Here is a 27,736-nt window from a genome sequence, read left to right on the forward strand (position 1 = left end):
AATGAGCATAATATATCTACTTTTAAAGCTTTTCAACAAATTAAAAAGTGTTTGTGAAGGCTATGTACCTGACATTTGGTAAATATATAAGCATTTGATGAATTAATAAATAAAAACAACAGCAAACTCTAATATTAGAACTCCTTTGGAAATAAAATAAACATTAATCAGCTCCTTCCTTTTCAGACTAGAGTTGCTCTCAAGTGACAGTGGGGTGAGAGGGCTGAGCCCTAACCACTAGACAAAGGCCAGCAGGCTTCATTTAGGTCCCCAGTCTTTTCCCTTTGGATGGAAAAATTTGGCAAAGAGACTCAGAGCAGTGAGGCAAATAAAGTGTTTATTAAGAGAGAAGATACGTTTAGAAAAAACGGGCAGGCTAGGGAAGAGGGGAAAATAGAAACAGACAGACAGAGAAAGAGAGAGCCACATGCTTTGGGGGAGGTTTTTAAGTCACTTGTCTGCGGGCCGTCTTTCTGGGCTACCTCTGGCCAATCTTCTTGCTTTGTCTGCCTTGAGTCCATATTTGGCCTCACCAAGGGCCCTCCCCTGTGTGCATGTACATCTTTTAGCCAAGATGGATTCTAGTTCAAGGAAGAAGTTGACAGGACCTTATTATGATCTGGCAAACCCTTCCCTTCTCTGACCCCTGAGGAATATTTCTGCACATGTGTGGTGTGGGAGGTCTCCTTGACCTCAAGAATGAGAAATACATGGTCTCTTTGTCTTCTATCCAAGCAGGATGCAGCTCCTCCTTGCCGCTGCCATAATCTTTATCTTAAAGTATCTGTCCATAAGGGACAGATTCCAGTTGCTCAGCCTGGGACCCATCTATCTCCTGTCTCACTCACTGTTTATATTCTGATCATTTGTGAGGTTGATAACCAACATTTGAAAAAATGCTTTATACTTTATAAAATACCTTTTACATATACAAGCTCATGTAATCTTCATTGTTAAGAAAGTTGAGGTTCAGGTTAAGCGACTTGCCCAGGGTCACATAGCAACAGAACTGGGACTCGAGCCCAAGTTTTCTGACTGTAAGCCCCAGGTTTTTACATTACATGTCAAACTGCTTGAGTTTTACATTGGACCATCTGCTTCTAATCTTCATAAGCATACCAAATTCATAATAAACTATCATCTATAAATTGGAAAATCACAAAGCCCTTTTATTGGTCTCCTGTTGTTAATTCAGCAACTTGATTAATTAACTTAACCTTTAACCAGGGCTTTTTAAAGTTGGACAATGATGTGAAAGCTCTCTTCTTCACATTTAGCACATTGATTCCTTGCCATAGATTTAGGGCCTCTTTGTGACTGTCATTAAAACCTAGTATGATTCATTCCCTTGTAACCTCAGAAGTAATTAATTGCTATTCTTAATGGAAATGTTGGTATCCTGATCCCAGAGGGGTTTGTTTGTTTCTTTTACTTTATTTTTGGTTCCCAAACTTGCTCATCATCACAATCTCCCATAATGCTCTTTAAAAATATATATTCCTGGAGTTTCTGGTAGCCTAGTTGTTAAGGATATGGCATTGTCATTGTTGTGGCTCAGGTTTAATCCTTCTGCATGTATATATATATATATATATTCCTGAATCTACATACTTGGAAGTTTCTTGAGAATCTCTAAGTTCCTCAGTGAGTCTCAAGAACTACTGTATAGCAGATTATCTCCCCAAATACCTATTCTCTGTGTTTATTGGAATTAGCTAAAGAAGATATTTATGAAAATGTGTATTATTTTTATAGTGTTTATTTGTAAAATATATGAATGTATTTATTAGTTTGTGGTGCTACAGAATCCAGGCAGATCTTCAGCAAAATTATGATGTTAGACTCCTCTGTCCCTTTAAATAGTTTCTCTCTTTTATGGTAACTGATTTTTTCCCCTCCTATGACAGCTGGAGCCCTAATTCTCTCTCCTCTCAAAATCTGATTTCAGGTCCCTCACACTAAATGACTAATGCATTAGATGTATAAAACTTGTTTTCTGAAAGATATCAGTCCAGATAACAGACCAACCTAAACTGTCAGACCAGGGCTCCTTTAAAAACAAACAAACATCACAGAATGTGGTGGTTATTTATCCATCTTGATAGGAAAAGAACTTAGTATTCAAAATACTTAGAATATTTGTTGGAGTTTCCTGGTGTCCTAGAGGTAAAGGATCCAGCGTTTTACTGCTGTGGATGAGGTCACTGCTGTGGCAAATTTTCGATACCTGGCATAGAAACATCCACATGTGCAGGTGTGGCCAAAAAACAAGGAAAATATATGTTAAAGTCTAGGTTAATAAAGAGCTTATCTTTAAAGAGATAAAGAGTAACCTGTGATTTTTCCTTTAATTAAAAATGTTTTAATTTATTTTTTAAATTATTATTATTATTATTATTATTTCATTTATTTATTTATTTTTTGGCCATGACTACAACACCATGTGGAAGTTCCCAGGCCAGGGATCAAACCCATGACACTGCAGCAACCCAAACCACAGCAGTGATAACACAGGATCCTTAACCTGCTGAGCCACAAAAGAACTCCAGCCTGTGATTTTTCTGATTTGTCCACAGGGGCTGTTTTATCTAAAACTGCTTGGCTTCCTTCCCCTTCGTCAACCCAAGGTTCAAAGAGTGCTTATGCCCTGCATTGTCAATTCCCAATGTTTCAAGTCAAGTGATACAATCACACTTTAAAGATTTCAGTCTTATATTTTCTTGTTCTTTCTTTTTTTGCCAAATTTATCCCCTATTATTCACTGCAGTCTTTGTTTTACCTTTCACATTGATGTAAAAGATCAGACTAAACAGAACTAAAACTATTTTTTTTTGGTCACCTTAACTGGTTTACACTTTCCAGGGGTGTAGGAAGTGGGAGACAGAAGTTAATTTGATCTTAAAATCCTGCTGAGCTAGAGTAAGCAAATTTCTGTTTACGATTTTGAAAGCATCATTGCTTCAAGTGTTCAATAATTTGAATGAGCTGTCTAAATAGTTCATTTAGAAGGCAGATGTTAGGACATCCAGGCATGTGGTGTACAGAAGTGGATGTGACTATCTTCTAGTTTGCATCAAAGGAATGGGAATGTTCTTACTGTTGAGATTACTGGTTCCTGTTGCAGAAATCCAGTTTAAGGAAGACAAGATATCCTTGCGAATAACGTTTTACTGAATTGCTTTAAGTGAAAATAATAGCTTTGGCATGATAGTAAATAGAAGGATATGTCTGTTATGGGTGGAGTCAGTGAGGTACTCTGTAAGTTTAAATGTATAAATAGCCACAGTTGACATAAATGACCAGGCAAAGAACTTTATTATAGATGGTAGTGCTGATCCTCAAACATTTAAGAGAGATACATTCCAAAGGAAAATTATTTTAGGGGGTTCCTGTCATGGCTCAGTTGAGAGGAATTTGACTAGCACCCATGAGGACTCAGGTTCCATCCCTAGCCTTGCTCAGTGGGTTAAGGATCCCATGTTTCCGTGAGCTGTGGTGTAGGTCACAGACACAGCTCGGATCTGGCATTGCTGTGGCTGTGGTGTAGGCCGGAGGCTGTGGCTCAGATTCAACCCCTAGTCTGGGAACCGCCATATGCTGTGGGTGTGGCCCTAAAAAGACAAAAAAAAAAAGAAAATGATTTCATATTTCTTCATGTTAGGAAATTTATGACGTATCTGCCCGTGTTTCTAAAGCCTTATTATAATTTAAAGTAGTGGTCAGTATTTGAAGCATTTTAATGAATTTATGAAGCAAAATAAAGCAGTCTAAGTACATATGAATCCAGTTTTCCAGACGTTTAATATATGCTCTGAAAGATACATTTTCTTTTTTCTTTCTTTCTTTTTTTTTTTTTTTTTGCCTTTTAGGACTGCACCCGCAGCATATGGAGGTTCCCAGGCTAGGGACCAAATTGGAGCTACAGCTGACAGCCTACACCACAGCCATGGCAACATCAGACCTGAGCCGTATCTGTGACCTCCACCACAGCTCACAGCAATGCTGGATCCTTAACCCACTGAGCGAGGCCAGGGATCAAACCCGAAACCTCATGGTTCCTAGTCAGATTCATTTCCACTGTGCCACGGCAGGAACTCCTGAAAGATACATTTTCTAAATTATAAATACTTTTATTTGCAGCTAACTTTGTTATTGATACACTCAAAACTTGCATTGGTGACTTTGGATGATAGATGTTTACCACTGTACCTACAGGATTGCAGTGAGTCCCCACTGTCCCCCAAATAGGTCATATTAAGACTATTTTGATTGAATTAGTTTTAAAATTAGGTACTATTTTTTTACATAACATTTAAAATACTTAAATTAGACACTTTTTTCCCCAAGAAAAAAAATGCTCCTACTCTCATGGAGTAAATCAATGGCTTATGATGACGTACTTACAGATCTGCATTCTACACAAAAAAAATGAAGTTTACTATTATTATCCTAGAAGTAATATCACCATATTAGAGTGCCAGATAGTCATTACGGTTATAAATTTTTCTTTTACATTTCAGGATAATCACGTAATTCAGGATTAAAATGTAGCAGCCTTTTATTTTCATCCCCAGTTTCCTATCTGGGCTTTACCCATGCCACACTGAACAACACTTGTCTATTTATAATACTCAGATATTTACTAGGTTCAGAATGATCAAAACAGAAAAAAATTTAAATGCCAGGATGAGACTTAAATTAGTGGGATGAGACACGTGGTTAATAAACACGTTCTTTTTTTAAAAAAGATATGATATGTTAAGAGTTCCCTTGTAGCCTCGCAGGTTAAGGATCCAGTATTGTTACTGCTGTGGTGCTGGTCACTACTGTAGTGCAGTTTCAATCCCTGGTTGGGAAACTTCCACGTGCCATGTGTGTGGCCAAAAAAAAAAAAAAAAGTGATATGATATGTTAGTTGTTGATGAGTGCCATGGGGAAAAATTAAAGGAGAGCAATAGGTCAGTGGAGTGAAGGGGTAGGGTTCCAGGGGCCAGGGGTAGGAAAGATGACTACCTGCCCATTTATTCTAATATTGAGTCCCTTAGCTAGGAAATCCTTCCCTACTGCCAACCAAATACCAGTAGTTGGTTGATAATAATTCTTGTTTCGATTATGTTTTCCCTTTCATTTATTCCAATAAGTAGTCAGGCCCCTTGTGTTGTCATATCTCAGGGGCATTTTCTGTTTTGTGCTTCAAAAGCAGCGCTTACCAGTCTTCTTGACCTGAGTTCCTCGTGGGTGGGAAGAAATGGGGACAAGAGGTCAGTGCCCCTGAAAGGAACAGGTAGAAGCAACAGGGTAAAGAAGAGAACCTTTAAGACTTGGAAGAGGATAAAAGTCTGTTAGTCCCTGAGGAGCAGAGTACCTTGGAGAAGAGCACAGGGTGATCAGGAGGTGGAACCCATGCTGATAATCCTCCCAGCCTCCAAGAAGATCTTGTGGTCCAGGCATGACAGAGAAGCTGGTAGAATGCCTGACTTCAAGGAACTTGAACCAGGATGTTATTCATGGAAGGCTATGGGTTGAGTTGTAATGGTCTGTCTTCACTCTTCCAGCTCCATATATTCCTTTCCAGTCTACGTGAACTAGGGAAAGTGAGGGATGGCCCAGAATGAGTGAGATCAAATTTCTTATCCTGGTTGTGAGGGCTGTCACATTCAATTTTATTTAGCAAAAATAAGGTAAGACGACATTGCTTACAAGTTCAAGTTTGAGAAGGAAGACTTACCTTGCTACAACTCCAAGTTATTATATTTTGATTAATTCTGATGAGGAGAAGCAATCTTAAAATTCAAAGCAACAGAAGATATGAATTTATGCCAGATTGCAGATTTCTCTTCACTGGCTTTACTGGGTGGATAAACACACAGATATTCTTCTCCTTGAATTGCCACTTCATATTAGTATATGGTAATGGCACAAACCTTGTTCAATGAGTCTAAAATTACTGAGATGGTACATCCAACTTCCTCCTCAAACTGGGAAATGTAAAAATGATATGAAGGCTTTCAGTCAGCCAATTACACTTGATTGGAACAAGATCACATAGGACAGTAGTTTACAAACTTCAGTTTTAGATACAGTGAAATTTTCTCAGACACAGCATACTACCTCTCCCTGTCTAACCATCTATTTAGTCTCAACCCTCATCCTTATGCCAAATATTTATGTGCTTATTCATCTATCAAGAAAACATCTATCAAGAAATATCTTATTTACATTCATAAATTCACACCAATTTTTAGACTATATATATTTCTTCTCTATAAGATGATTACTTATTTTCCCTCTACCATAAATTTAATAAAACTGAGAAAACTCAAGTTGCCAAGGTAATATAAACATAATGAAAGATATGATATTCCCTCTTGGGATCAAAGAATTTACTGGAATTTGAAGATGCCCATCCCTTACTATAGTTTCATTTGATATCATGGATCTTAATTCTTGACTTTATAAGCTTTTAGCTCCTTAAACATTTGTTAAAGAACCACCTTGAAAATTTCCTTCTTAAACAAGTATATTTAAAAACTCGTCTGTGTTTTATTTTGGCTTGGGGTCAGAGATAATTTGAAAGTTCTAAAAGTATTAGATAGATTCAGGTTTTAGTGAAAGACATAAGTCTTTAGGACTACAATGGCTAAGGACAATTTTCACATTGAAAACTGAAGTAGACTATGTATGCAGAGCTCAGTTCACATAAGGATGTGAAATAGTTGAGGTCAAATATATAGAATTTTCTTTGGAGAGGATGGTGGTATACTGTAGTATTTTCTTACACTCCTCTCTCCTCATCTTGGGAAAAGGAAGGGTGGTTATTTTCCTGTACAAATGGTTGTGTGAGAGTTTGGGATGGGTGTTCTGCAGCTTGAGCAGCACAGCATACTGGTGTCTAGCCGCCTTACCCCCAGAGAAATCTGTAGAATGAGAGTTTCAAGTAGGAAGTCTGGTGGCAGAGGGAGAATATCTAGAGACGCTGGAAACGGCTAGCATACACACAAATTGGGGAGCAGCAACACAGGCAACATGGCAGAAAGAGCCAGGGTCCTTTTGGAAGGCTTCCCACCCATATGACTTACTGCTTCCATGCAGTTAATGGGATAGGTAGTTGAAAGCCACCAACCAAAAGGAAGACCTTGCTGTGTCAAATGAGCTATACGTGGTTAGAAGGAAGACAGTCTTCCAAAACCCACAAAGCACTTTGCAATAAAAAAAAAAAAAACAAACCCTTTGAGACTGAGGCACTGCCTACCGTGATATGGAGACAAAAACAGACATACTGACCAATGGAACATAATAGAAAACCCAGAAATAAACCCAGACACCTATGGTCAATTAATCTTTGACAAAGGAGGCAAGAATATAAAATGGGAAAAAGACAGTCTCTTCAGTAAGTGGTGCTGGCAAAACTGGACAGCTGCCTGTAAATCAGTGAAACTAGAACATACCCTCACACCATGCACAAAAGTAAACTCAAAATGGCTGAAGGACTTAACTGTAAGACAAGACACCATCAAAGACCTAGAAGAGAACATAGGCAAAATATTCTCTGACATCAAATGTACAAATGTTTTCTCAGGTCATTCTCCCAAGGCAACAGAAATAAAAAAAAAAGAAGCCAGTGGGACATAATCAAACTGACAAGCTTTTGCACAGCAAGGGAAACCATAAAAGACAACCTACAGAATGGGAAAAAAATAGTTTCAAACAATGCAACTGACAAGGGCTTAATCTTTAAAATATATAAACAACTTGTACAACTCAACAACAAAGGAACCAACAACCCAATAAAAAAATTGGCAGAAGACCTGAATAGACATTTCTCTAAAGAAGATAAACAGATGGCCAAAAGTACATGAAAAAATGTTCAACATCACTAATTATTAGAGAAATGCAAATCAAAACTGCAGTGAGGTACCACCTCACACTGGTCAGAATGGACATCATTAACAAGTCAACAAATAACAAATGCTGGAGAGGGTGTAGATAAACGGGTACCCTCCTTCACTGTTGGTGGAAATGTAAATTGGTACAACCACTATGGAAAACAGCATGGAGGTACCTCAGAGAACTAAATATAGAACTGCCTTATGACCCAGTAATCCTGCTCCTGGGCATATATCCAGACGGAACTTTCCTTGAAAAAGACCCATGCACCTGTATATTCATTGCAGCACTATTCACAATAGCCAAGACATGGAAACAACATAAATGTCCTTCCAACATATGAATGGATTAAGAAGATGTGGTATATGTACACAATAGAATTCTATTCAGCCATAAAAAAGAACAAAATAATGCCATTTGCATCAGTGTGGATGGAACTAGAGACTCTCATACTAAGTGAAGTAAGTCAGAAAGAGAAAGACAAATACCATCTGATATCATTTATATCTGGTATCTAATACATGGCACAAAGGAGCCTTTCCACAGAAAAGAAAATCATGGACATGGAGAACAGACTTGTGGTTGCCAAGAGGGAGGAGGAGGGACTGAGAATTTGGGGTTAATAGATGCAAACTATTGCCTTTGGAATGGATAAGCAATGGATCCTGCTGTATAGCACTGGGAACTATGCCTGGTCACTCGTGATGGAGCATGATAATGTGAGAAAAACGAATGTATGCGTGTATGTGTGTCTAGGTCACCTTGCTGTGCAGTAGAACACTGTAAATCAGCTATAATGGAAAAAATCATTATACAAAATTTAAAAAATAAAATAAAAACCAAGAATTAAGTGTGAAAAAAAGAAAAAGAAACAAACTCATGGACTTGGAGAAGAGACTTATGGTTGCCAAGGGGGAGGGGAAGGGAGGTGGGATCGACTGGGAGTTTGAGACTAGTAGATGCTAACTACAGCATTTGGAGTGGATAAGCAATGAGGTCCTGCTGTAACAGGGAACTATATCTAGTCACTTGTGATGGAACATGATGGAGCATAATGTGAGGAAAAGAATGTATATATGTGACTGAACATTGTAAATCAACTGTAATAGAAAAAATAAAAATCTAAAAAATTAGAAAATTAAAATCTTTGAGTCAAGGAGGCACCGACCTCAGATTGCTGTGGTAGCAGTCAAATAAAACAGTTCTGCAATTTCTCTTCTGTTCACCACACCTAACCCTTCAGCCCCAGAGGACTAGAAGATTTGGAGAGAGGAGAAGCACACCAATGATAAGGAGACACTTGAGCCTGAATTTCATCCTGCCTGCTGCAGCACAAATGCTTAATTGAAAATGAAGTTTGTTTCTTACATGAGTAGACATTTCAGTTGTTGAATTTCAGAGAACTAAGTAAGTTAATTGTAGGATATTTTACCGTCTGGAAGTTACCAGGAAAGTCACAGGACCTTCTGTAGATTTCAGTCAAGGCTAAGAAACTTCCAGATTCCAGTTAAAAGAGTGAGTTTGAGGGCAGTTATTTTCTGCTTGAGTTTGAGTCCTATCTTGAATAGCATTTGTCTTTGAACAATTCTTTGTTAAATCTGAAGTTAATTATCTATTTGACTTCTGCCTGAAAAGGTAAATGGAAACATTTTCTGCCTTTAAAAGATAATTTTTGTGTAAATAGTTTTTACCTTAGTTTGGGCTTATTCAAAACAGCATTATTTCCTTTGTTAACTTTTTTCCAAAAGGTAAACCTTCTCATTGAACATGTTTCTCATTAAGTACTATAGTATTTTAAAATTGAATTTAATCACGGTGTTATTACTATAATTCATTCAAGCATAGTCTTCATTCATCCTGCACAAACTTTGCCCTAATTATTAGTATATGGATTGAACCTCTTATGTTTGGTGAAATGCTGAGTCTTTCTTCCTTGCCACTCTAGAAGCCTTTACTTGGCAGATTCTAGTTGAAAGAATATGATAATGTCCCAAAGAGGTTATTACTCTATAAAGATGATTATAAACAAACTTTTTGGTAGCTTCTGCAGAATAAATCAGTTTAAATAAATGTGTCTTCAGTATATCGGGAAAATATACGAACTCATTCAACTAAAAGTTTTGTTTTCGTTAATTAAAGAGAGTCATTGTTTACTTAGGAAATTTGGTGTTTTTTTAAAAGTAGAGATATTACTATTATTTAATTGTCCTGGTATAATTGGCTAGTATAACTAGCCAAAGAAAGAAGCACAAGTGCATATACAGGAAAGGAAAAGGCAAATTATCATTATTAGTAGATGACTGTTTACCTGAAAAAACCCTGGAACTCAAATGGAACATTTTTATTATTGTTTATAATAATTATAAACAATTAGTGGTAGTTATAAAATTACTATAAAGTTGTAACCAGTGTGAAAATATGAAGGGATAAATAGCATTTATAATAGCAACAAAGCTTATATAATATACCGAAATAAGCTTAAGAAGCATGTACAAGATCTGTATGAATAAAACTTTAATATGGTAAGATACAGAAGACAAAACCTAAAGAAATAGAAAAATATAATCTTCTTCGTGGTTTGGGAAGATTTAATATGGAAAGATGTACATTGTCCCTAAATTAATTTTAATGCAATCTTAATTTTTAAAAAGGATTTAGAAAAAAAAAACCTCCAGCAGTTGACCCTTGAAAAACTCAGGGGTTAGGAATGCCAACTCTCTTTGCAGTCAAAATCCACCTGTAGCTTTACAGTGGTTATCAAAGTCCACTGGTTCTGCATCTGCAGATTCTACCAGCCCTGGATTGTATACTACAGTAATATGTATTTAGTGAAAAAAAATCCTATATAAATGGAACTGCAAAGTTCAAACCAATGTTGTTCAAGGGTCAGCTATAACATGGGAGAGGAAGTTAGGCCTGTAAAATGTAAAATTGTAACAGTACTCCAGTAGTTAAATCAGTTTTGTATTTATAGTTATTTGATAGATTAATAGAACAATATAGAGTCTCAAAGTACTTGAAAATAGTTACTGGTTAAGGTTGTGTTCAAATAATTAAAGAAAAGTTGTATTGTTTAATAAATTATATGGATACAAATGACTAGCTACTTGGGGAAAAAATGAAATGGAAACTATACTACACACCTCACATCCAAGTTATTTTGGAGGGATGGAAGATTTAAATGAACAAAAAGGAAAATACACACTAAAAGATAAACCATAAACAGAAGAATATACATACAGCAAATACATATAGCAAAGGGCTACTTTGAGAAAATGACCAATATAAATATTAATACAGGATTTGAACAGTCATTCCATAGAAAAGAAAATATAGATGGCTCTTAAAAATATGAAAAAATTGATGAATAAATTCTAGGGAATGTAATGTAGGCATGTTAACTCTAGTTAACATTACTATGTTGTATACTTCAAAGTGCTAAGATAGTAGATTTTAAATGTTCTTACCACAGACACAAATAAAGGTTATTATGTGAGCTGATAGATATGTCAGCTAATCCTACATGGTAATCATATCCCAGTATATATGAGTATCAGATTCAGTAGAACTCCTTAATTTTACACAGCTATTTGGCAAATATACCTCCATAAATATGGAAAAATTACTCAAAATTACAGAACTTAAGAAATGAAAATGATAATTAAAAGGAAATACTGTGTTTTCCTTAAAAATGTTGGCAGAGATCTAAGTTTGGTAACAGGTATTTGCCAGAGTGTGAGGAAGCATAGTGTTTTTGGCATCGTAAATTGCGACCACTTCATTCAAAAGTGACTTCACAAAAGCTTCCAAAATGTAAAAAATACGTACATTAAATCTGGTCATTTAGTGTCTTAAGAATTTATGCTTCACATGGGCAAAGAGACATATGGACAAATTTTTTTTATTACAACATTGTTTCATTTTGCAAAACATTAGAAAAAACCGAAATGTCCACCACAAAGGCATTTGTAAAATAATGGTACATGCATACTAGCTATAAAGCTATACATGCATATAGTACGTATAGTTCTACATTCCCTTGGTTATCTCATCTAATTTTTTTTTTGCGTGTGCATCTTTTGTCTTTTATGGCTGCACCTGCGGCATATGGAGGTTCCCAGGCTAGGGGTCTAATCAGAGCTGTTGCTGCTGGCCTACACCACAGCCACAGCAACGCAGGATCCAAGCCTTGTCTGTGACCTACATCACAGCTCATGGCAATGCCGGATCCTTAATCCACAGAGCGAGGCCAGGAATCGAACCTGCCACCTCATGGTTCCTGGTCGGATTCATTTCCCCTGAGCCATGACGGAAACTCCCCATCTCATCTAATTTCTTTAGTTTAAATACGGTATGTGAATGTGGATGTCTCCTATATTTCATCTGCTGTTCCGTTCTCTCTCCTAAATTCCCTCACCGAAGAGCTACTTTGTATCTTCACTTGGGTGTCATAATATGTGAATTCTAGATATGTGAACTCTTGATCTCCAACTCTCACCCCCCAAATCTCATTTCATTTACAGCCTTCCACATCTCAGAAGATAGCAACTGCTTTTCCTCAGTTGTCTACAGGGCTAACTGCTTGACCTCCTTTAGGTCCTTACTCAAATATCAGTTTTTCAATGAGAGTTACCCTGACTACTCTATTGGCTTATGTTTTCTTTATTACTAGTACTTAGAGCCTCTTAAACTGTAGACTTACTTGTTATGCTGATCATGAATTGTCTCTTTCACTGGTTAGAATGTATGCTTTGTCAGTTTTCTTTAGTGATAGATCCTGAGAGTCTAGAATATGTGGACTCAATCAATAAATGAAGCATCTGCTGGACAAACAGAAAAACTCAAAGTGAATAACTATTCATAAACTTCTATAAAATAGATATTTAAATGATGTAAATGTTTGTAGTTGTGTATAGTATATCTGGAATACTGTTAAAGAAACTGGTAATATGGGATGCCCTTGGGTGAAACAGAACCAGAGATTGATAGAGAGGTACATTCTACACTTAGAAACATTCTTTTGTTTTTCCCCAAGAATAATGTGATTTTTTTTTTAATGTGAGCAGGTGTTGGTAACACATTGCCTTAATTTATAAATTAGTGCATTCCTGGAAATTTTAATACATACTAAATATTTGAGTAATGATAGTCTGTTCATCTACATGAATGTTCAGCTAGAAATTAAAAAGTTCTTTGGGACAAAAGACAATTCTTTCTTTGTTGGGAATAACCTGTGTATCATAGGGTGTCTAGGACTGTTCTTTGAATGCTATAGTCCTTCACTAATTTCTAAAACACCTGCTAGGACATAGTGGTACTCTCTTCATAAAACTGACTGCCTAGGATCTTACCATAGGACAAGGTATTAGGGACTTGGGATTTTATTCTGAGTAAACCTAGAAGCCATTTGAGGATATATATATATATATATCTCAAGATTGTTTTAAGTTGCTGGTGGCTTAATTGCAAATGCATCTCCAGTATTCTGTATTTGTACCCTCCTCTTCTCACAATTGCTGGTTTTGATATCATATGTGTGTATGGATGATTTCCTACCTTTACATTTGCCTTTACTGATGACCCTTCTCTTTTGTAGTTTTCTTGTTTCTAGTTGTGGCCTTTACTTTTCTACCTAGAGAAGTTCCTTTATTATTTATTATAGGCTGGCTTGATGGTGCTGAATTCTTTTAGCTTTTGCTTGTCTGTAAAGCTTTTGATTTCACCTTCAATCTGAAGGAGAGCCTTGCTGGGTAGAGTATTCTTTGTTGTGGGTATTTTTCCTTTCACCACTTTAAGTATCTTGCCACTCCCTTCTGGCCCGCTGAGTTTCTGCCAAAAAATCAGCCAATAGCCTTATCAGAGTTCCCTTTTATGTTATTTGTTGCTTTTCCCTAGCTGGTTTCAATATTTCTTCTTTGTCTTTAATTTTGGTCAGTTGGATTAATATGTGTCTCAGGGTATTCCTACATGGTTTTATTCTATATTGTATTCATTGTGCTTCCTGGATTTGAGTGAGTGATTCCTTTCCCATGTTAGGGAAGTTGGCTGTTTACCTCTTCAAATGTTTTCTCTGGCCCTTTCTCTCTTCTCATTCTGGCACCCCTACTAATGCAAATTTTGGTGCATTTAAAGTTGTCCCAGAGTTCTTTTAGACTGTCCTCATTTATTTTCATTCTCTATTCTGTTCTGCATCAGTGATTTCCACCAGTCTTGTCTTCCACCTTACCTACTCATTCTTCTGCCTCCTGTATTCTGCTATTGGTTCCTTCTAGTGAATTTTAAAATTGATTATTGCGATTTTTTTAATTTCTGATTGTTTAATCTTTAAATCTGTTTCTTTGTTCAGCATTTCTTGTAATTTATTGATCTTTGCCTCAAGTTTTTTTCAGAAATTTTGGGTAATCTTTATAATCATTATTCTTAAAGTCTTTTTCATGTAGGTTGCTTATCTCCAGAGTTTACTTAGTTATTTTTCTGGACTTTTGTCTTGTTACTTCATCTGGCTCATATTTCTCTGCCTTTTCATTTTGTATGGTTTTTTGTGTGGTCTCCTCTTTGCAGATTACAAGATTGTAGCCTCTCTTTCTTCTGTTGTCTGCCCCCTTGTGGGTCAAGTTGATACAGGGGCTTGTGGCAGGTTTCTTGATGGAAGGGACTGGTGCCTGTCCACTGGTAGGTAGAGCTGAGTTTTGTCCCTCTGGTGGGTGGGGCTTTGTCTCTGGATATGATTAGAAGAGGCTGTGTGCCTGGGAGGATTTTAGGCAACCTGTTTGCTGATGCGTGGGGCTGTATTCCCACCTTATTTGTTGTTTGGCCTGGGGCTTCTCAGCCCTGATGAGTGGGACCAAATTATTCCCAAATGGCAGCCTCTGGGAGATTTCACACAGATGATTATTCCTTGTGACCTCCACCTCCAATATCCTGCCTTCAGAGCAAGCCACAACTGACCTGTCCTGTCCCAGGAGAAAAACTGCAGGTAGGTCTGATCCAGATTCTTGTGGAGTCCCTGCTTTGCCCTGAGATCCAGTGCAGGTGAAACCCTGTGCGCACCCTCCAAAAGTGGAGTCTGTGTTTACTCCAGTCCTGTGGAGTTCTTGTACTCAAGCCTGGCTGACCGTCAACATCAAATGCTCCAGGGGCTCCTCCTCCCAGTGCCAGTCCCCCAGGCTGGGGAACCTGATGTGGGGTTTGGCACTCTCACTGCTTTGGGAGAGCCTCTGCAATATAGTTATTTTCTAGTTTGTGGGTTACCCACCCGTGGGTATGGGATTGCTTATATCATGAAAGCTTCCCTCCTACTATCTTGATGTGGCTTCTTCTTTGTCTTTAAGTCTAAGATATCTTTCTTGGTAGCTTCCAGTCTATTTTGTTGATGGTTTTTCAGCAGTTAGTTGTAATTTTGGTGTTTTTGTGAGAAGAGGTGAGCTTGAGTCCTTCTATCCTGCTATTTTGTCTCTGAATCTGCAATATTCTCTAGTTAAAGAACAAACTAGTTGAAAAACATAATGCACAGCTGAGTCTTGTTTCAGAATTCAAAATTCTTTATAAAGTACTAATCTTAACTTTTTGAGTTATTTAGAAGTTTAATTGTATTATTACCACTAGGTGGCACATACTTACTGTAAATTCTTAAGGATTCTCAGACACAGGTTTTTTAAAATGCTTTTTAGTTCCCCAAACTTGCCAAAGTTTAGCAATATATCACATTGATTTTCTTCATGAAATTTCCTTAACTTCAATAGTTTAGTGACAATTATTCGGAGTAACAGTTTATAGGTGATTTTTTTACTTTAGTAATGTATCACATTGATTTTCTTCAAGAAATGTCCTTAATTTCAGTTGTCTAGTGACAACTGTTTAGTGTAACAGCTTATAGGTGATTTTTCACTATCTATAAATTCTTGACTTAACACCATTGTAACATTTGAGTTGGAGAAATTTCTTCACTCTGTAAACATTAGCTTAGATATTCTTAAATGAGTTTAAATTTTCTAATGTTTATTGAATTATATCTGCCTACCATTTTTTCCTGTGAAATAAATTAATAGTGAAACTTAAATATTCTATGTAAAAAACTGATTTTTTAATTATATTTTCCCCTGCTTTTATGCCAAATAAATGTGTCCAAGACCAATACAATTTAACACCTGTATTCTTTTTGCTAGTAAAGTGTTTAAAAAACGGTAGCATATATTTTATAATTTGTAGCATTTGAAAACATTATAAATGCCTTTTGGGGTCAATCTCTAAAATAACATTGTCAAAATTGGGCCAGATAATTTTTATTGTCATTTTTAACTTAGAGAGTCTTTGATTCTGTTTTTATTTTCAAACTATATTTTTTAAAAACCTAAATAAACATTTAGAAAAAGTACTGTATTCAAGTAGAATAACATTTTTAGTGCTTATTATGACAGAACACTGTCTTCTGTTAATTCATTTAATATTTATGCAACCTTAAAATGATTGTATTATCCATGTTTTACAAATAAAAAAATTACGGCACAGAAAGTTTCAAAAACTTATATGAATATGTCAGCTATCTGGCATAACACCAAAACTAGATGTGAATGGAATTAATTTTATTACAGTGAGAAATGAGACTTTTCAGTTTTTACCCCTGTTATTATTGCTATGGTACTTAAAAGGGAATCAACATTATTCTAATAAAGTATATTAATATTCACTGCTTTGTTACAGTGATGGTCATAACTTTTTGTAACCTAAGTGTGAGATGGATCATATTAAAATATAATCTTAGTGGATTAAGAATCTGACCCTTTTGGCTATTAATGTGCAAAACACTACAACTTCGCTGTATTCTCAAATACTAATAAAGTAATAATCAGATACCCAAATCTAGGTAGTATAATGTGTAAAGTTTAGATTTAATTCCAGCTGAACAATTAAATCAAATGGATGTTAAAATTTATGTACTTAAAAATGAATCTTATTATTTTTCTATCTTTCTTAAGCCAGGAAACTGTAAGAATAAAAAGAAGTGGTATAAAAGTGCACTACAAGAAGCATACCTCCTCTATGGATATTCTCGTGAGCAAAGACTGGAAATGTGCTACTTATCAAAACAGGGTATATGCGTTTTTTATTCTTTACCACCTCAAAATAAGGATTTACTCAGATGCATGCTTTTCGAAATATGTTTGTACATTTAAAAATCTGTCCTCTTCATAGCAAATTAGTGTGTCTCTGTTCACTGAAAAAATCATTTTTTATATAGATTAGTAGTATGTGTTTTATCCTCTCAATGACTAAATATACACTACATTTAAATGTAGGAGTTTTAATTAGCACTGGTCTTTCTACACAAGTCCTATGTGTATTTCAAAGCATCTATCTCAAAATTAGAAGCCATGGCTTTAAAATATATTCTTGGAGTGAAACTTTCACTTGGATATGCCATATTATTTCATTTTTTCAAAATGTTTTATTTTTAGGTAAATTCAAAGCTGAGATAAAAAGATAATCTTCAACTTTTTAAAAACTAGGTGAAAAAATATAACATTTCAGGTTATTTTCAAAGAAAATTCTCTTCAACTGTAAATATTGGGAGTTCCCTGGTGGTCTAGTGGTTAGAACTTGGTCCTTTTACAGCCCAGGTTCAATCCCTTGTCTGGTAACTGAAGTCCCACATCAACCCTCTGCATGCTGCAGTCAAAAAAAAAATTAAAATAAGTCAATAAATATTACACTTTACAGATAGCTTTTAAAATGAATTCATCAGAAGATCTATAGTAGGTGTAACACACTTTCAACTCTAAAAGAATATGAGGGAGTTCCCATTGTGGCTCAGTGGTAATGAACCTGACTAGTATCCATGAGGATGTGGGTTGGATCGCTGGTCCTGCTTAGTGGGTTAAGGATGTGGCTCAGTGCATGGCAGTGGCTGTGGTGTAGCAGCTGCAGCTCTGATTCATCTTCTAGCCTGGGAACTTCCATATGCCTAGGGTGTGGACCTAAAAAGACAAAGGAGAAAAAAGAATATGATAGTAGTATGGAAATAATTATTTTTCAATTAACAGATATATTTCATTCTTTTCTGCTTAAGTGATTATAAGAAACTTTTTATCTTACAAGCTCCCTTCTCATTTTATCTACCTTAAGTTCTAAAGCAGATTATTCTTTGGGAGGATCTGGCCTTTGGTGCTAATTGAATTTTAAAGTAAGAGTGATATTTTTTCTCCTCTGAAAAAGTTTAATATATATTTTAAAAATTTATATGTAAAAATATTGTATTTGAGAAAAAGTTTAAAGATTAAGCTAGCTACCTAGATTTTAGATTTTAAAGCATAGAAGTACTTTTGGAAAGAGTGGAAAATGAATGACAAGCAAACTACTCTGGTAAAAAGACATTTATTACCACCAATGTGATTTTATTCCTTGTGCTGAAAATATAATGTCTGTTTATTAGCAGTAAAGGTTGAGCTCACTTTATTGTCACAAATACAATTTTATGCTTGGCATGGACTATACATTTCTTTTTTTGTAACCAAAATAAACTTTGAAATATTTAGTCTTTTAAATCATTAATATTTTTGTAATATAGGGAGTTCCTGTCATAGCTCAGCAGTTAATGAGCCCGGCTATAATCCATGAGGACATGGATTGGATCCCTGGCCTTGCTCAGTGGGCTAAGGATCTGGTGTTGCCATGAGCTGTGGTGTAGGCCATCTTCTACAGCTCTGATTCAACCCCTAGCATGGGAACTTCCATAGGCCGTGGGTGCAGCCCTAAAAAGAGGAAAAAAATTTTATTTCATAACATAGCCTTTTGCTTTTAGAAGTTATAAAATAGCCATTACAAGCCAGCGGTAACATGCTCTCTCAATAAGTTATGGAACTGCATCTTTGCTATTGTTGTGTGCGCCCAGGCTTTTATATGTGGGTCCTTTTGCATGCTTGCTTGTCCAAAAACTCCGAAAACAGGGTTATTTCTGATTGGTTTTGCAGCAACAGACCATTTTCTTGCTGAAAGTCTGATGATTTTTTTCCTGCAGAATTTGGTGTAATACAGCCTGATTATAGAGAGCCAAATACTTAAAAACTCTTATTTTGATTTTTTTCCTTGAAGAAGACCAAATGGCAAGGCATGAACAGACTTCCAGGCATTCAGTCTTTGCTGTCACAGGCTTACTCACTTCATACTTACTCTTTGATATCTCCAAAATGGACAGTTTAATTCTGTGTCTGCTTAGCTGCCTTGGTGAATTCTAGGATGTATTCAGCTTCTTACTCTGTTCAAAGTAGGTTTGAGAGATAATTAACCGTTATTCAGATATTTTACAGAAGGTTAGCTGCTTAGAAGCAAACCATTTATTTCAGCCCAGCAACTTTGAGAATTTCTTTACCCCAGCCTAGAAATAATTACTACTAGTATCTTGGCCTAAATTCTTCCCATCCTGCAGAAATTGGCACACTGTTCTGTTTGATGTAACTCTTTCATTGTTGAAATCTTCAGGTGATATTTCAATGTCCTGTTCACAGATTTGGTTACCCTGTTCTTGTTGCATAAACTATTACTCCAAATAAGTGATTCTTCTGCTAGGTGTAGAAAACTTTTTCTTATTTGGAACATTCATTATAATTGTATTTTTTAAATTAACAGGGTATTATTCATACAGTCTCTTTATAATTAAGCCTTAAGATATTGTATCATTGGCAGGATTAATATTTTCTGACATATTCTCAATTCTAGAGTGGAAGTCCATAACTCTACCTTTCCCCAGAATTATTTATCATTTTTTTAAAAATAGGAGTTCCTGTCATGGCTCAGTGGTTAACGAATCCGACTAGGAACCATGAGGTTGCGGGTTCTATCCCTGGCCTTGCTCAGTGGGTTAAGGATCCAGCGTTGCCTTGAGCTGTGGTGTAGGTTGCAGATGTGGCTCGGATCCCATGTTGCTGTGGCTCTGGCTTAGGCTGATGGCTACAGCTCTGACTAAACCCCTAGCCTGGGAACCTCCATATGCCGCGGGAGCAGCCCTAGAAAAGACGAAAAAAAAAAAAAAAAAAAAAAGAGAGAGAGAGAGAGAGAGAGACAAAAAAAAAAAAATAGATTTTATTTTTTAGAGCAGTTTTAAGTTCACAGAAAAATTAACCAGAAAGTGCAGAGTTCCCATTTGCCCCCTTCTCTACACAAGCTCATCATCCACGGCCAACATTCTGCACCACAGTGGTTCACTTGTTGCAAACTATGGACCAACATTGAAATGTCATTATCACCCCAAGTCTATAGTCTGTGTTATGTTAAGGTTCACTCTTGGTATTGTACATTCTGTAGGTCTTGACCAATATATAGTGACACGTATCCACTATTTTAATATCATACAGAATTGTTTCATTGATCTAAAAATCCTCTGTTTTTCCTTTTCATTTCTTGCCCTTTCCCACCACTGTGCCTGGCAACCACTGACTGATCTTTTTTATTGTTGCCATTGTTTTGCCTTTTCCAGAATGTGATGTAGTGGGAATCATATGGTATGTAGCCTTTTCATATTGGCTTCTTTCACTTAGTAATATGATTTTATGTTTCCCCATGTCTTTATAGCTCTTTTTTAAGCACTGAATTATTTTAGCACACTTTATTTTATTCATTCACCTACTGAAGGACATTTTAGTTACTTCCAAGTTTTGGTAATTATGAACAAAGCTATAGTAAACATCTTCAGGGTTTTGTGTGGACTTAAATTTTCAACTCATTTGAATAAATACTAAGGAATGTGACTGCTGAATTATGTAGTAAGTATGCTTAGTTTTGGAAGTTTCCTGTGGGGCAGTGGGTTAAGGGTCTGGCATTGCCACTGCAGCAGCTCAGGTTCAGGTTGCTGCTGAGGCACAGGTTCCATCCCTGGTGGGGGGATTTCAACGTGCCTCAGGAATGGCCAAAAAAAAAAGAGTATGTTGAGTTTTGTAAGTATTTTCCGAAGTGGATGTGCCATTTTGCGTTCCCACTAGCAGTAAATTAGCATTCCTGTTGCTTCATACCCTCAGTGGTGATATCTCATTGTTTTAATTTGCAATTCTCTAATGATGTATGATAATGGGCATCCTTTCAGATACTTATTTGCTATCTTTGAATCTTCTTTGGTGAGTTTTCTGTCAGTTGCTCATTTTTAAATACAGTTGTTCATTTTCTTATTATTGAGTTTTAAGATTCTTTATATATTTTGGAGAGCAGTCCATTAGCAGGTATCTATTTTATTTTATTTTATTTTCACATTTACATACTAAATTTTATTTTTTTTAATTTTTAAAAATTTTTTATTTCTTTATATAGGTATTTTTTCTACTGCATAGCATGGTGACCCAGTTACACATACATGTATGTATTCTTTTTTCTCACATTATGCGTTCCATCATAATTGACTAGACAGTTCCAAGTGCCACACAGCAGGATCCCATTGCTAATCCATCCCAAAGGCAACATTCTGTATCTATTTACCCCAAGCTCCCAGTCCCTCCAGTCCCTCCCCTTCCTCCTTGGCAACCACAAGTCTGTTCTCCATGTCCATGATTTTCTTTTCTGTGGAAAGGTTTATTTGTGCTATATATTATATTCCAGATATAAGTGATATCATATGGTATTTGTCTTTCTCTTTCTTACTTACTTCACTCAGTATGAGAGTCTCTAGTTCCATCCATGTTGCTGCAAATGGCATTATTTTGTTCTTTTTATGGCTGAATAGTATTCCATTGCATATATATATACACCACACCTTCCTGATTCAATCATCTATCAGTGGACCTTTGAGTTGATTCCATGTCTTGGCTATTGTGAATAGTGCTGCAGTGAACGTGTGGGTGCATGTGTCTTTTTTAAGTAGAGTTTTGTCCAGATATATGCCGAAGAGAGGGATTGCTGGGTCATATGGTAGTTCTATGTATAGTTTTCTAAGGTACCTCCATACTGTTTTCCATAGTGGTTGTACCAACTTACATTCCCACCAACAGTGCAGGCGGGTTCCCTTTTCTCCACATCCCCTCTCCAGCATTTGTTATTTGTGGACTTATTAATGATGGCCATTCTGACTGGTGTGAGATAGTATCTCATGGTAGTTTTGATTTGCATTTCTCTAATAATCAGTGATGTTGAGCATTGTTTCATCTGCTTGTTGGCATTCTGTATATCTTCTTTGGAGAAATGTCTATTCAGGTCCTTTGCCCATTTTTCAATTGGGTTGTTGGCTTTTTTGCTGTTGAGCTGTATAAGTTGTTTGTATATTTTCGAGATTAGGCCCTTGTCAGTTGCATCATTTGAAACTGTTTTCTCTCATTCTGTTGTCTTTATATTCTCCCTCACTCTGTGGATATTTTTCTCATTCTCTTGAGCATTATTTGCAGACAGTTTTTAATTTTAATAAAGTCATCAGCATACCCACAGTTATCTAGACTTTTCCCTTATGTTACCATCTAGAAGTTTTATTAGCTTTGCATTTTACATTTAGATGTGTGATTCATTTTGAGTTAATTTTAATGAAATGTGTGAGGTCTGTGTCTAGATTCACTTTTTGGGGTAAATTTGGCATGTGGATATTTAGTTGTTCCTGTACCATTTGTTGTCTTTCCTCTATTTTGTCGTCTTTGCTCCTTGTCAAAGATCAGTTGAGTATATTTGTTGAGTCTATTTCTGAGCTCTCTATCCTGTCCCATTGATCTATTTTTTATTCTTTGCTCAATATTATACAGACTTGATTAGTGTGGTTTTATAATAAGTCTTGACATCAGGTAGGATCAGTTCTCCAACTTTATCCTTCTTCAATATTGTATTGGCTATTCTAGGTCTTTGTCTCACCATGTAAGTTTTTTTTCTTTCTTTCTTTCTTTCTTTCTTTTTTTTTTTTTTTTTTTTTTTTTTGTCTGTTTAGGGCCATACCAGCAGCGTATGGAGGTTCCCAGGCTAGGGGTTGAATCAGAACTGTACTGCCAGCCTACGCCACAGCCACAGCAATGCCAGATCCTTAACCCACTGAGCAAGGCCAGGGATCAAACCTGTGTCCTCATGGATCCTAGTCAGATTCTTTTCCACTGAGCCACTTCAGGTACTCCTCCATGTAAACTTTAGATTCATCTTGTTGAGATCCATAAATTAACTTGTTGACATTTTGATTGAGATTGCATTGAATCAAGATGGGAAGAAATGAGATTTTGATAATATTGAGTTTTCCTCTCCATAAATATTGTATGTACTCCTGGTATACATCTTATCCATATTTTGTTAGATTTGTATCTAAGTATTTCATTTATTCAGATCTTCTTTGATTTCTTTCATCAGTTTGTAATTTTCCTGGTATATATCTTATTTGTATTTCGTTAGATTTATATCTAAGTATTTCATTTTGAGAGATGTTAATATAAGTGGTAATGTGTTTTCAGTTTCAAATTCCACTTGGCATTGTTGGTAAGTAGGAAAGCAATTGACTTTTGTGTGTTAACCTTGTATTTCTCAACCTTGCTATTATCTCACTTGTTTGTTCCAGGAGTATTGTCCTTGATTCCTTTGGATTTTCTGCTTAGATGACCATGTCTTCCACAAACAATATGCACATTCTTTTTCTCACACTATCCTCCATCATGTTCCATCACAAGTGATTTGATATAGTTCCCTGTGCTATACAGTAGGATCTCACTGCTTATCCACTCCAAATGCTTTTTTCTTTATTTTTGGAATTCAAACAGGTCATGCCTAAGTGTAGTTTTTATTGACATTTATCCTGTTTGGTGTTCTGTGAAATTCCTGGAGCTGTGGTTTGATATTTGACATTAACTTAGGGGAAATTCTCAGAATTGCTTCAAATATTTCTTCTATCTCTTTCTCTCTTTATTTTCCTCCTGGTATTTCCATTACACATGTTACACTTTTATATTTGTCCCATAAATCTTGGGATTCTGTTTAGCTGTTTTTTGGTCTTTTTTTCTCTTTGTTTTTCAGTTTTAGAAGTTTCTGTTGATAGATCCACAGATTCAGAGTCTTTCCTCAGCTGTGTCCAATCTGCTTATGAACCCATCAAAGGCATTCCTTTGTTTCTAGTACAGTGTTTTGATCTCTGGCATTCTTTTTATTTTTCTTAGAATTTCCATATCTTTGCTTATATTAGCTATCTGTTCTTAAATACTGTTTACTTTTAACTTCAGAGTCCTTAGTATAGTATTTGGTCGTTCCAACATTTCCACCATATCTGAGCCTGCTTTCAACTCTTACTCTATAATTTCAGACTGTATTTTGCCTTTTAGTGTGTCTTGTAATATTTTTATGGAAAGGTGATGATGGTGTACTAAGTAAAAGGAACTGTGGTAAAAAGAGGCCTTCAAAAGTGCAGTAGTAAGGTGTGTGGGGCTAGGGGAGGCATTCTGTAGTCCTGTGCTTGGGTCTCAGTTCTGGGCTTTGAGCTTGCTTCATGAGTGCTTCTTTATTTATTTTTTACCCCGTTAGGAGGTACATGATGGCTAAAAGGGGCTGGAGTTGGATATTTCCCTTCCCAGAGGTTGGTTAGGCTCTGAAAAATCCCCAGTAGGTTAGCTTTCAGTAAAACAATTTCTCTTAGGGCAGGGCTTGTTAAGAAGCACTGAAGGCTCTGGCACATTTCACAATGGTTCCTTTTCTCCTCCCAGTGCCTGAAGCATAAGGGGATTTTCCCCTGTCTTCACTGGGAGAACCTGGTAGAGCTGCTGGAGTTAAAACCACCAAGTATGTCCCTCTCCCCAGTGACTGGGTCTTCCTGGATTTCCTGTGTCTCAGGCTCATTCATACTGAGGCTTCAGAAGTTCATCAGTTACAGTTTATGCTTTCCTACCCTGGCATTGGTTCCTGTAGAAGTTTCTACTCCAGTAAATTCTGGTTCTTTGTATTTGCTAATAGGCAATTTGTCTCTCTAAATATGGGGGCAGTGGTTTGCCCTGGGAACCCACTTCTCTGAGTGAGGGATCCAAGAGGAATTATTGATTTTTTCAGTTTGTTTAGCTTTTTACTTGTTGATAGGTTAGAGTGGTCACTTCTAGGCTCCTTAAACAGGCCGTATAGGAAACTGGACTAGCCTTTATGTTTTTGAGAAAATGCTCTCAGCTGTCACATTTAAAGAAGAATATACTGACAGTTTTCTGAGGCCGTGAATGGTAAGCTTTAGAAAAATTATTTAAAGAAGAGAAGTCATTGATTAATATTAATATTTTTATTTCTCTCTAATATGGTTGTGGAAAAAAAAAACTTTAACATCTCTTATGGGTCATGCGGCAGAACCACCTCTGCTCATTTGTTTTTTTTTGTTGTTGTTGTTGTTTTCACTCATTTGGAACATTTTCATTTTCTACCGGTAGCTCCTTTGCACTTTAAAAATATGATGTGGAAGAGGAAAATATGATCAGAAGAGGAGTAAAGGCTCTTTTAATTATCCAAGTCTACATTTCCTGTTAACTGCTTTTCACTCTGTGTGTGAGGGTCCTTACATGCAGAGATTTCTGAAGTGAGGAAATTAAACCTTTCTCACTAGGGAGAATTCAGCTCTTAAAAAGTAGTTAATGTTGCTAAAGTTGAACACAGACCTACTGTTACTAACAGGGAACATGCTAGTGATTGTTATGTTTTAAAATATTACATCAGAATTTCCCTTTGGCATTTGAACTGAGAGTGGTTCTGTTACATTGGGAGATGGCTCTGCAACTTTTGCACATAGAAAATTCCCTGAACAACAGTTTGAATATTTCTGTTCCCAATTCATCTCCCTACTGGAAATTTTACATAAGAATGACTTCTGATTTGAGGAGAAACATAAATTTCTATTCTGTTATCATTAATTCTCAATATATGATCAAGCTCCTGTGGATCCAATTGTAGTTTTTATGTTTCTCTTTGTGTGGTTTTAAAGAGAAAAAAATTTTAAATACAATAAAGCTTATTCTGTCTTTTAATGATCAGCTTACACTGGGCTTTTATAAATCTAAAATGCATTGTGGAATTTCAGTGATCTTATTTTTCCTCTATCTTAATATTTTGCTATTTCATCATTACCAATAATTTTCAACTATGCTTAAAAGAATAAAATATTTAAATGGAAAAATGATGGAATCACTTAGAAAGATGATACAATAGTGAAATATATCCCTGAACTATTTTTCCTAATATTGCAAGGGTTAAGATCTCTCTCTCTCTCTCTCTCTCTCTCATACACACACACACACCAATTAGCTAAAATGGAAAAGAGCATTGTTGATTATGTTATCTGTTTTAGAAGCTTTATTTATGTATATTATATTTTTTAAATCTCACAATAAACCAATTATTATTCCTGCTTTATAAATAAAGACACTGAGGTGTTTTATATCTCACATTGTCTAGTACAGTAACTTAATATGAGAAATAGTCCCTGCCTTAAAGGCACATTCTAGTCTTGTAGAGTGCTTAGACATAATACAGGGAAGAAATCTGTATGACAAGATGACAGTGGGTTTGCAAAAGAGGTGGATGTCTTCCTGGTTGGAAGAATCATCTATGATGTAGATGGTCTTACACATTTATCAATAGGGAGAAAGTGTGCTTTAGAAGAAGGAATTATTTAAGCATACATCTGAACATAGGATAAAGGACAGTTTACATGTGGCCAGACAATTGTGGGTACAAATACAATAAGTTGCTCTAGATTTGTGTTTCATGGAAATAATTTTTTACTGCAAAATTTGCTTTTAAATAGCAGGCATTTATTTACTCTTATATTATTGGCTACTTATTTTTTTTGTTCATTTTACATGTTAATTGTGCATTATAGTCCTATATTGATAAATTTCTGTGTATTTTTCTTTAATATTTAATGTAATCCTAACTTTACTATTAATGCCCATACCTCTTTCCATTTTTCATTACCACAGTATTAAGTTTTCTAAAACATACCTATGAATAAATATTTACATGTAACCTATTCAGTTATGGAATTCCAGATTGAATGTTTTCTAAAAATTCACCAGTTATGACAATAATTTTTACTAATACACACACCTATACTTTTTCACACATCAAAATATCTTGAAATAATTTTCTGTATGGTTGACCCTTGCATAACATGGGTTTGAATTGTGTGAGTCCACTTAAATGCAGATTTTCATGAATCCTCTTAATAAAATAAATATATGGAAAAATTTTTGGAGATTTTTGACAATAAATTCACCAATGAATTGCCTCGTCTAGAAATACTGAAAAAATTAAGGAAAAGTTAATATGTCATGAATGATTAAAATATATGTAAATAAAATAAAAAGTAAACAAATAGGACCTAATTAAGCTTACAAGATTTTGAACAGCAAAGGAAAGCATAAACAAAATGAAAAGACAACATGCAGACTTGGCATAAATATTTCAAATGATGCAACCAACAAGGGCTTAATTTCCAAAATATATAAACGACTTGTACAGCTCAATGACAACAACAATGACCCCAATTTAAAAATGGGCAGAAAATCTAAATAGACATTTCTCCAAAGAAGAATGGCAGATTGCCAATAGACACATGAAAAGATGCTCATCATGCTAATTAATAGAGAAATGCAAATCAGAACCACAGTGTGGTATCACCTCACACCAGTGAGAGTGGACAGCATCAAAAAGTCTACAAAGAGTAAATGTTGAAAAGGGTGTGGAGAAAACAGAATCTTCCTACACTGTTGATGAGTATGTAAATTGGTACAGCCACTATGGAGAACAGTATGGAAGTTCCTCAAAAAACTAAAAATAGAGTTGCCATATGATCTACCCACTCCTGGGCATATGTCCAGAGAAAACTCTAATTTGAAAAGATACATGCACCCCTATGTTCATAGCAGCACTGTTTAAATAGCCAAGACATGGACGC

General features: G+C 35.9%; 1 protein-coding gene across 40 annotated transcripts in view; it reads left to right on the forward strand.

Moving 5' to 3' along the window:
* ZCWPW2 (zinc finger CW-type and PWWP domain containing 2) overlaps positions 1-27,736 on the forward strand; it is a 142,166-nt gene that overhangs the window by 76,387 nt on the left and 38,043 nt on the right. For 24 of the 40 annotated variants that reach the window (XR_014822559.1, XR_014822558.1, XR_014822554.1 and 21 more), the window contains one exon: positions 16,863-16,977. The exons of 1 other annotated variant lie outside the window; for it this stretch is intronic. Coding sequence is in view for 30 of the 39 variants with exons in the window: in XM_084987353.1 (XP_084843479.1) it covers positions 16,863-16,977 (115 nt within the window). In the remaining 9 variants the exon portion in view is untranslated. Of the gene's footprint in view, positions 1-16,862; positions 16,978-21,180; positions 21,226-27,736 lie in introns of all 40 variants that reach the window. 15 more of the 40 variants (XR_014822555.1, XR_014822556.1, XR_014822560.1 and 12 more) reach the window with 3 other exon arrangements.

This window comes from Sus scrofa, chromosome 13 (assembly GCF_054392235.1).
Source record: "Sus scrofa isolate SSC_HxYL_T2T_F1_AM1 chromosome 13, Sscrofa_HxYL_maternal_Yorkshire_Landrace_v2.0, whole genome shotgun sequence".
Classification (NCBI taxonomy): Eukaryota; Metazoa; Chordata; class Mammalia; order Artiodactyla; family Suidae; genus Sus; species Sus scrofa.